Raw genomic sequence first — 10,139 nt, 5'->3', positions numbered from 1 at the left:
CAAGTACCGCAGTGCCAGCAGCGCCTCCAGCCTGTTCAGCCCCAGCAGCACGCTGTTCCCGTCCTCGCGCCTGCGCTACGGCATGTCCGACGTGATGCCCTCGGGCCGCAGCCGCCTGCTCGAGGATTTCCGCAACAACCGCTACCCCAACCTGCAGCTGCGCGAGATCGCCGGCCACATCATGGAGTTCTCCCAGGACCAGCACGGATCCAGGTGGGCTGGGCAGCCTGGGCACAGCTGCTCCTTGGGGAGCATCCCTTGGGTTTGGTGGCTGCGTTTCATGGTTGAGTTTCGTGGTTGTGTTTCATGGTTGTGTTTTGTTGGTTGTGTTTTGTGGTTGTGTTTTGCTGATTCCATTTCGCAGTTGTGTTTTTTGCTTGTTGCTCTGTTGGTTCCATTTTGCCAGTTGAGTTTTGCAGTTGTGTTTTGTTGGTTCCATTTTGTGCTTGTGTTTTGTGGCTGTTGCTTTGTTGGTTCCATTTTGCGGTTGTTGTTTTGTGGTTGTGTTTTCTTGGTTGCGTTTCACAGTTGAGTTTTGCAGTTGTGTTTTGTTGGTTGTATTTTGTTGGTTGTGTTTTGTGGTTGTGTTTTGTTGGTTCCATTTCACGGTTGTGTTTTGTGCTTTTTGTTTCGTTGGTTCCATTTCGCGGTTGTTATTTTGTTGGTTCCATTTTGCTGGTTGTGTTTTGTGGCTGTGTTGTGTTGGTTGCCTTTCACAGTTGAGTTTCACAGTTGAGTTTCGCAGTTGTGTTTTGTCTCACTTCCCCAAGCTGAGGCACACCAGGGAATAAGTGGGCACAGCCAGACCAGTGTCACACTCAGAATCCCCAGGGATTGTCCAGTCCATGGACACTGGCATCTCCAGGGATGGGGACTCCAAACCTCCCTGGGCGGTTCCAATGTCTGAGCACCCTTCCAGTGAGGAAATCCTGCCTACAAATCCCACCTTGAAATTCTTAGCAATCCCACCTCAAAATCCTGTCCAACTCCTGGCCCTGCCCCAGCCTGTGCGTGCCTGGGGGTGTTGTCCATGGTTGGGGACAGGTGCTGGTAGCAGGAATTTCTCCTCAAATTTAGCCTGCAGAAAAGGGGACTCAGGGCTGCCCTCATCACTCTGCAGCCCCTGAAAGGTGCCTGTGCTCAGCTGGGGCTGAGCTCTGTCTCCAGCAGCACTGACACAACCAGAGCACACAGCCTCGAGCTGCACCAAGGGAAATACAGGCTGGATATCAGGAAAAGGATTTTTACAGAAAGGGTGATAAAGTTCTGGAATGTTCTGCCCGGGGAGGTGGTGGAGTCCCCATCCCTGGGGGTGTTTAACAAAGCCTGGATGTGGCACTGGGTTTAATTGAGCTGTTGGGGCTGGGTTGGCCTCGATGATCTTGAAGGTCCCTTCCAACCCAGTCATTCTGTGAAAAGGAGCTTCCTTGCTTTGTGCCTTGCTCACTCACTCTGCTGGCACAGCTAAATCCATTTCAAAAGCCAGCTGGACACGAGGCCATCCTCCATTACTCCATTGACATCTGCTTTGCTTGGGATGAAGGTTCCAGTGTGTGGCCATGGACCTCATGGCTGTGACCACCCCCAGCTTTCAGATGGCTGGATAAAATATCTGTGTTTGCAAGAGCTTTGCAAGTTGTAGATGACTAAAATGTCTTAAATTTGAATATTTAACTTGTGATAGGAAGCTTAGGTTAATGAAAGTGTTTAATCTTCACGGTGTAATGGGATTTTTCATGGTCCTTTCTGGAACACACGGGTGAGGCTTTGGAAAGGGCTTGAATGAACAGATGTGCCCGTGGCGTCACTCCAAGGCCTGCTTTTCAGATTTATTCAGCTGAAACTGGAGCGTGCCACCCCAGCAGAGCGTCAGCTGGTGTTCAACGAGATCCTGCAGGCAGCCTATCAGCTCATGGTGGATGTGTTTGGGAATTACGTCATTCAGAAGTTCTTCGAGGTGAGTCTGCAGCTCTTCCTGGGGCTGCTGCTGTGCTGAGGTGTTGGATGAGCCTGGAAAACCCTGCCTTGAGGCTAAACCCCTTCAGCACTGAGACCATCTCCTCCCCACAAGCTGCTGGATCTTCACTGCTGGGGTGACTGAGGGCTAGGACTCAGATTCATCTGAAAAGTGATGTTTGGAGAAGCACAATGTGTCACAATAAAGAGCAGCGTTCAGGAGATGTAAATTTCCAGTGGAAGGTGGATGGGGGTTGGAATGAACTGAGCCTTAAGGTCCCTTCCAGCCCACACCCCCCTGGCATCTGTGAGTGCAGATCCAGCACAGCTTGTCCAGGGTGCTGCACTGAGCTGTCACTGCTCCTGGGCTTGGGAACACAGCAGAAACTTCTCCAGTAACAGCCGCTGCTGGAAGGGTGTTGTGTCCCTCCACCCCTCTCTCTGGACACTGGTCTGGTCCTTCACCAGGTGTTCTGGTGCTTCTGCCCAGTAATTGAGAATGAGAATCTCAGAACCTCCTGAGCTGGGACCCACAAGGCTCAAATCCAGCTCCTGGCCCCACCCACACAGCCCAGCATTCCCACCCTGGGCATGCCTGAGATGTTGTCCCAGCACTCCTGGAGCTCTGGCAGCCCTGGGGCTGTGACCTGCCCAGGGTTGGTTGGTGACCCTGGTGGCCCCAGCTCCTTTGGGGGGTGTGCAGGCAGGCACAGGACACATCTGGCTGTGCCAGTTCACCCCTTTCCCGTGGGGCTGATCTTTGATCTCCTCAGTGGGCAGTTCCTGCCTCCAGGGTGGGAGGGCAGTGCAGTGGCCAGGACACGGGTTTGTCCTTGCAGTGACTGTTTCTCCTGTCCCAGTTTGGCAGCCTGGAGCAGAAGCTGGCGCTGGCAGAGCGCATCCGTGGGCACGTGCTGTCCCTGGCCCTGCAGATGTACGGCTGCAGGGTGATCCAGAAGGCCCTGGAGTTCATCCCCCCAGACCAGCAGGTAATTGTAAGTTTCAATTTTAACTTTTCTTCTTGATGTTTGATGTTCCTGAGCTGTCCCTCTTGTGCCTGGTGTTCCCTTGGTTTGGTTCCTGGCATGTTTGTGGTGTTCCCTGTGCGTGACAAGTCCGTGCCACCGTCCTTGGTTGTCATTGTCACCTCCTTGTTCCCCTTCCCTGGCCATGGGGCTGCTTCTCTGTTAATTCCCTGGAAGCAGATCATGTGTGTAGGGGAAACTGCAAATGAGGGTGAATTAAAAGAGATTTTTAAATCCCTTGAAGGAAGAGTTTTGCCTTTAATATTCACTGAGTTATTGCTATGTGGGTCAGCATCCTGCGCTCCTGCAGGGAGATGGATGAGGAGCTCCTCGTCCTGGCTTTGGAGGGATGTGGCTGATAGCCCCACTCAGAGCTCATTAATAAAGCACTTCCTCAAGGGCTTTAGGAACAATGAATTGAGATGAAAAATACGCTGGGCAGAAAGGGTTGGGAATGGTTGTAACGGGAATCCCAATGTAGGTTATGAAATTAAAAATATGAAAGAGGCTTTAGGAGTGGTCCTTCCATTTAGGCTGAGCCTGAGCCAAGTGTGTCAGCAGGGCTGTGCCCAGTCTCCAGCACTGCTGCTCCAAGGATTTAGTGTCTCCTCCAGAGTGGCATTTTTGAGTACTCAGTGCTCCCCAAATTCCTGGGTTTGGTTCAGTTACAAAACTGAATTCACCCAGATCTTGTCAAAGCATTAAAATGCCCCAAAGTGTCATTTCTGTTTGTGAGTGAAGCTTCCACCCTGCAGGTGGGGTACATCAGTCATGTCTAAACTTCATTAATTCCTTAATTATCACCTGTGTAAAATCCCAGCAAGTTCTGAGCGCAGAGCTGACTCTGTTTTAGTGACAGGTGACCCTGATAACCCAAAGAGTTTGTGAACTTTGTGCATTTTAGATTTGCTTCTCTTGAGGGGAGCAGAGAGGAAAATGGGGGATGCACAGGAAAGCTGTGGCTCAGTCAGGATTTCTTTAATTTGGATGCTTGGAGGAGGATGCTCATCAGGAAGGAGGGCTTCATCTTCCTAGAATCCCAGGATGGGTTGGGTTGGAATGGAGCTCCAAGCTCCTGTTCCAGGGCCCCTCCCAGCAGGCCAGGCTGCTGACGGGGTGTCAGAGCAGGATTTTCCCTGCTGGTTTCTGTGTCTCACCTCCTGGCCATGGGAGCACCCCTCACTCCTGTGCCATTCCTGCCCAGGCCGTGCCAGCTGTGCCCTCGGAGCTGGGGATGCTGGTGGTGCTTTCTGTTTGTGCTGTGTCCTCTGTAGAACGAGATGGTTCGGGAGCTGGACGGGCACGTGCTCAAGTGCGTCAAGGACCAGAACGGGAACCACGTGGTGCAGAAGTGCATCGAGTGTGTGCAGCCCCAGTCCCTGCAGTTCATCATTGATGCCTTCAAGGGACAGGTGAGGCCCTGCTCAGCTCCTGCTGCCCGCTTGGAACAGCCTCAGCGTGGCTGGGACTTCAGCTCCTGGGAATTCTCAGTTTCAGCAGCTGTTGCTTGCAGGGTTGATTCAGCCACGTGAGAGGCCAGAAACTCCTTGGTCACATCTGTGTAATCATTTCTGGGCAGAGCTGTCAGAGTAAAGCCTCCTTGCACAAGTCTGTTCTCTTGGAATATTGAATATTTTTGGGTGATGAGGGAAAACAAAGCTCTCCCTAATCCATCTTCCAGTGAAGGTGGTGAGCAGAGTTTTGTGCTGCTGAGGTACCTTAATCGTGTCTAAACTTCATTAATTCCTTAATTATCACCTCACTTACATAAAATCCCAGCAAGTTCTGAGCCCAGAGCTGATCCCCTTTTAGTGACAGGTGACCCTGATAACCCAAAGAATTGGTGAACTTTGTGTATTTCAGATTCATTTCTCTTCGAAGGGGGCAGAGAGGAAAATGAGGGATGCACAGGAAGGCAAAGTTTCATTATGATCCCTGTCTGTGCAGGTGGCTTAGAGGAATGCTGAGTGCTGATTCCCAGGGGCCTCAGAGCAGGGAAAATGCAGGAGTTTCATCTAGAAATGGACAATTGTCCTTGACTCTCACTTTTTAATTGCTGTCCTCTCCTGAATTGATCGTTGGGTATCAGTTGTGGCTGGCTTTACTCTCTCTGCCTCAAGTCCCAGTACAAAAGTGCTGCTTTTGGGGTGTTCCCAGCCTCAATTTCATTGGCTTTGCAGGAGCACTTTGAAGTTTTGAGGACTTGCCCCAGGGACTATTACAGCAGGAGCCAGGAGCTGGGGGTTTGGGGGAAGTCAGGATTTGGTTGGTTGGGTCAGAACAAGCAGGATTCTGCCTGGAAACTTGCTCCTGATTAGAGTTTAGGTTTGGATTTTTCACTGGGAGTTTGGAAAGGCAGAAACATCTCTGTGAGCTCAGCTGATGGCGCTGACATTTCCTTGACCAGTTGTCTCAGTTTTATCTGAACCTTCACACAGCAGATTAAACTCAGCACCTCCAGCTGATTTTCCTGCAGTTAATTGCACTCCAAGCCCTGTTTCCCTGCAGGGTTTACTCACCAGTTATTAAAAATGTGTGACTGTTGATTTAAACTTCAGTGCTTGGATTTGCTGCTGTTGTTAAATCAAAGCAACCAAACGGGACTTTGTGCTTCAGACAGAAAACGGAGCAGCAATAACAGAATGTGTCATGTTCTCACCCACAGATCTGCTAATCCATTAGAAATGAGAAAAACTCTTTGTTGTCACTTCTCCTAAGCACTGTTAAGGCTTTTAAACAAATCCAAACAGTTGAGGAAAATCCTTTGCTGGGCATTTTTAACTTTTCTGGCTCATAGCATTTCTTAAATAGCTTAAAATTTGTGCTGGCAAACAATGTGCTGGAATTATTTGGAAAGAATAACCAAGCTTCCAGCAATGCTTGGTTGTTCCAGGGTTTTTTTTATGAATCAAGAGGTTTTACCGTCTGGTTTTTATAGAGAGGGAAGCTGAAGCTTCCCCAGGTGGGGATGGGATGTGCCTGGGATCCCAGTGGGTGTTTCCCAGCTGGTGCTGGAATTCCCTGCAGGAATCCTGGCAGGTTTCTGGCATTCCCAGGACTAATGTTGCTGCCTGTCCCTTGTCCGCAGGTGTTTGCTCTGTCCACGCACCCCTACGGCTGCCGGGTGATCCAGCGCATCCTGGAGCACTGTCTGCCCGAGCAGACCCTGCCCATCCTGGAGGAGCTCCACCAGCACACGGAGCAGCTGGTGCAGGTCAGTGGGTGCCCAGGTCACTGCTGAGTGCTGGGACAGCTCCTGCAGGGAGATTCCCACCTGGAGAAGGGATGGGAGTGAGCACAGCGGGCAGGAATTTCATCAGCACCGCCTGCTTTGGCCACGGGCACAGGTCCAGGGGGTGCCAGGGCTGTTGGCACCTCCCTGACTAAGCCCCGTGTCCTGGGGCTTCTCTCCAGTGCAGGGAAGAGCCAGGAGCTCTTCCAGGAGCTCCAGTGCAGGAGGGATGCTAGGAGCTGATCACTCCAAGGAGAAGGAGTGAATCAACTCCTGGCATCCCTCCTGGCTTTAAGAATTCAAAGTCACTGGGATTCTTAAAAAGAGTTGGTTCTGTGCTCACCCCCTCCTGGCTGCCTTCCCTCCTCCCTGCAGTCCCTGGGAGAAGCTGGTGTGCCAGGGTTTTACACGGATTCTGCTGCTGGGGCCTGTGGAGAAAATAGCAAACCCAGTCCTGGTCCAGTTCCCAAATTGCCACTCAGATCCCAAGGCACAGACTGGTGAAATATGAGCTGGTCCAGTGCCCAAATCCTGTGTGCTCAGCACTGGGAAGAGGGAAGAGGCTGGGCATGGACATCAGGCCATGCCTGTGGTACCCTGAACTGGAAAATAAATATCCTGTGGTCTGAAAATTCCCAAATTTAGAGCAGTGTCCCCTAGCCAGACCCATGGCACACCCCTCCTGGATTTGGTAGGTTTGAACCGGGAGAGAGGGGAAAAAACCTGGGAATAAGCAGAATATGGATATTCCCTGTGCAACAATATAATTCTGAGTTCTATAAATAAGAAAATTTCTACAAAAATGCATCATTTTACCACCTGGTACCACCCTAGAATGCACATTTTTGCAGAAATAGAAAGTATTGAGCTGATTTGTAAATATTATAATGAATCTTTAGTTGAACTTTTACTCGGAATGCACTTTGGGAATAGGTTTGGTGGGAATGCTTGCAGTCCCTTACCCACCTTTTGTGGCCATTTCTGCTGCCTCCCACCCAGGATCAGTATGGGAATTACGTTATCCAGCACGTCCTGGAGCACGGCCGGCCTGAGGACAAGAGCAAGATCGTAGCAGAAATCAGAGGCAACGTGCTTGTGTTGAGTCAACATAAATTTGCCAGGTAGTGATTCCTTCCTTCAATTCTCCCTCTGGCAGCATGGACACATGGAGGAGCTGCAGAAGGCTTAGGGGTGGGTGTAGGGGAGGTGAAAGGGACTTTTGCTTCATAAAAAAATGTTATTTATAATAGTTATAAGGTGAGGTGTGTCAGCCAGTGTGTCAGGGAGGAGGATGGAGATGTGGAAGGGTAGCTGTAATCCAAGCTCCTGAATTTAACCAGGAATTCTTGTGTAATTTGCTTTATCTGATTTATTTTTGTGGGGTTTAAGTTGTCACTACCCCTTGGATAGTCAGAACATTCGCTGCCCTGGAATGCTGTGTCCAGCCACGGGGAGATTTGGGCAATCAGTGCAGCAACAATCCATCCCACTTTTCCCAGAGGAATTTCCACTCACAGAGTCATTCCCAGCTCTTTGCTGTGTCCCTTTGGAGTCACACGCAGGGATCCCTCCAAGGGGAGCTGCAGCATTCCCAGATGCTGCAGAGCCACGTGGGTGAGGCACGATCCAGGTATTTGTGATGTCAGGACAAAGCACTGCTTCCCACGCGTGTGAATCCCTGCTGGATGAGCTTCCAGCCCTCAGAACATGAGTGCTGAGCTCTTCAAAGGCTCAAAATTCCCCCTTGCTCTGATGAGAGTACCCATGGACACGAGGGAAGTGAAACATTAATGAGAATTAGGAGAGCGTGGTCTTCACGTTGTTATTTCAGGTTCTTCCTCCCTGCTTTGCCTGGTTCTTTTTTCCCAAACTTCTTTCCAGCTGGATCATTAATTAGTGGAGGGTCTCCTGAGCTGAGCAAACCCTCTGGGTGATGCTGTGAGTCAGGCAGGGGTGTGGGATGAGCCCAGCACAGCTCGTGGTCCCCTTTCATGTACCCTACTTCTGGCTCTCCAGAGAGCTCAGGCTGCTCATTAATATATTCAGGAATTCTGGAAATCCTCTGCTTGGCTGAGATTTTTCATTCCTGAACCAGCATTTCTGTGTTGTTCTAACCTTGGATGTCCATTCCCACCACGTTCCAGTGGGGAGAAAATCAAAACAACAACTTGGCTTCTCTTGTGAGAGTGGACACTGACCTCACAGAGCATCACTGGACACTGGCCTGAACTGGTCCAGTTCCCAAATTCCCACTCAGATCCCAAGGCACAAATTGGGATGAAATTGGAGCTGGTCTAGACCCCAAATTCCCACTGAGATCCCAAATCCTGTTTGACATTGCTGAGCTCTGCCAGCACAAATCCCCTGCCCTTGTAGCAGCACATGAGATCTTCTTAGGGCTGGGTGAAAAGGTTCAACGAGGCATCCCCTGCTCAGTTCCCTGCTCCGTTCCCAGTTCTCTGTTCCTGTTCCTATTCCCAGTTCCCTGCTCCCATCTCACTTACCTTTTTAGATTCCCAGTTCCTTGCTCCATTCCCAGTTTCTGTTCCCATTCCCAGTTCCCTGCTCCCATTCCCACTTCCCTGCCGAGTTCCCTGCTCCATTCCCAGTTCCTGTTCCCAGTTCCTTGCTCCTGTTCCCAGTTCCCATTCCCACTTCCCGTTCCCAGTTCCTGTTCCTAGTTCCCGTTCCCATTCCTGTTCCCATTCCCAGTTCCCGTTCCTAGTTCCCATTCCCATTCCTGTTCCCATTCCCCATCCCCATCCTCATCCCCATCCCTGCTCCGTTCCCAGTTCCTGTTCCCAGTTCCCATTCCCAGTTCCTGTTCCCAGTTCCCATTCCCAGTTCCTGTTCCCAGTTCCCATTCCCAGTTCCTGTTCCTAGTTCCCGTTCCCATTCCTGTTCCCATTCCCCTTCCCATCCCCATTCCCCTTCCCATCCCCATTCTCATCCCCATCCCTGCTCCGTTCCCAGTTCCTTGCTCCATTCCCAGTTCCCTGCCCCATTCCCAGTTCCCTGCCCCATTCCCAGTTCCTTGCTCCATTCCCAGTTCCCTGCCCCATTCCCAGTTCTCTGCTCCATTCCCAGTTCCCTGCCCCATTCCCAGTTCCCTGCCCCATTCCCAGTTCCTTGCTCCATTCCCAGTTCCCTGCCCCATTCCCAGTTCTCTGCTCCATTCCCAGTTCCCTGCCCCATTCCCAGTTCCCTGCCCCATTCCCAGTTCCCTGCTCCATTCCCAGTTCCCTGCTCCATTCCTAGTTCCTGTTCCTAGTTCCTTGCTCCCATTCCTGTTCCCATTCCTAGTTCCTATTCCCTGTTCCCATTCCCAATTCCCACTCCCAGTTCCCATTCCCATCCCTATTCCCGTTCCCGTTCCCCATCCCCATTCTCGTTCCCCATTCCCACTCCCATTCCCAGTCCCATTTCCCATCCCCATCCCTGTTCCCGTTCCCGCCCCGCTGACGCTGCCGTGTCCCCGCAGCAATGTGGTGGAGAAGTGTGTGACGCACGCGTCGCGCACGGAGCGGGCCATGCTCATCGACGAGGTGTGCACCATGAACGACGGCCCCCACAGTGCCTTATACACCATGATGAAGGATCAGTACGCCAACTACGTGGTGCAGAAGATGATCGACGTGGCAGAGCCAGCCCAGAGGAAGATTGTCATGCACAAGGTGGGCACTGGGGCTGGGGAGGGACAGCCTGGCACTGCTGGGCGTGCAGGGAAGTGATGGCAGAGGGCTTGGAGTGTTTCAGTGGCTGGGAGGTGGAAATTACGGAAGGGTTTGGGTGGGAAGGGACCTCAAAACTCATCCTGCTCCACCCCAGGGCCACCTCCCCCTGTGCCAGGTGCTCCAGCCTGGCCTTGGGCACTGCCAGGGCTCCAGGGGCAGCCACAGCTGCTCTGGGCACCCCGGCCCAGCCCC

General features: G+C 51.7%; 1 protein-coding gene across 1 annotated transcript in view; it reads left to right on the top strand.

The window, feature by feature from the left end:
- The window catches only part of PUM1 (pumilio RNA binding family member 1), a 91,081-nt gene that overhangs the window by 74,444 nt on the left and 6,498 nt on the right, over positions 1 to 10,139 (top strand). The window contains exons 13-19 of the mRNA XM_031061868.1: positions 1 to 213; positions 1,828 to 1,957; positions 2,817 to 2,945; positions 4,256 to 4,393; positions 6,070 to 6,195; positions 7,213 to 7,334; positions 9,695 to 9,887. The exon at positions 1 to 213 is cut by the window's left edge and continues 18 nt beyond it. Coding sequence (XP_030917728.1) covers positions 1 to 213; positions 1,828 to 1,957; positions 2,817 to 2,945; positions 4,256 to 4,393; positions 6,070 to 6,195; positions 7,213 to 7,334; positions 9,695 to 9,887 — 1,051 coding nt within the window. The remainder of the gene's footprint in view (positions 214 to 1,827; positions 1,958 to 2,816; positions 2,946 to 4,255; positions 4,394 to 6,069; positions 6,196 to 7,212; positions 7,335 to 9,694; positions 9,888 to 10,139) is intronic.

The sequence above is a fragment of the Geospiza fortis genome, unplaced genomic scaffold (genome assembly GCF_000277835.1).
Source record: "Geospiza fortis unplaced genomic scaffold, GeoFor_1.0 scaffold32, whole genome shotgun sequence".
NCBI classification, from domain to species: domain Eukaryota; kingdom Metazoa; phylum Chordata; class Aves; order Passeriformes; family Thraupidae; genus Geospiza; species Geospiza fortis.
This window is presented reverse-complemented; position numbering and strand designations above follow the sequence as displayed.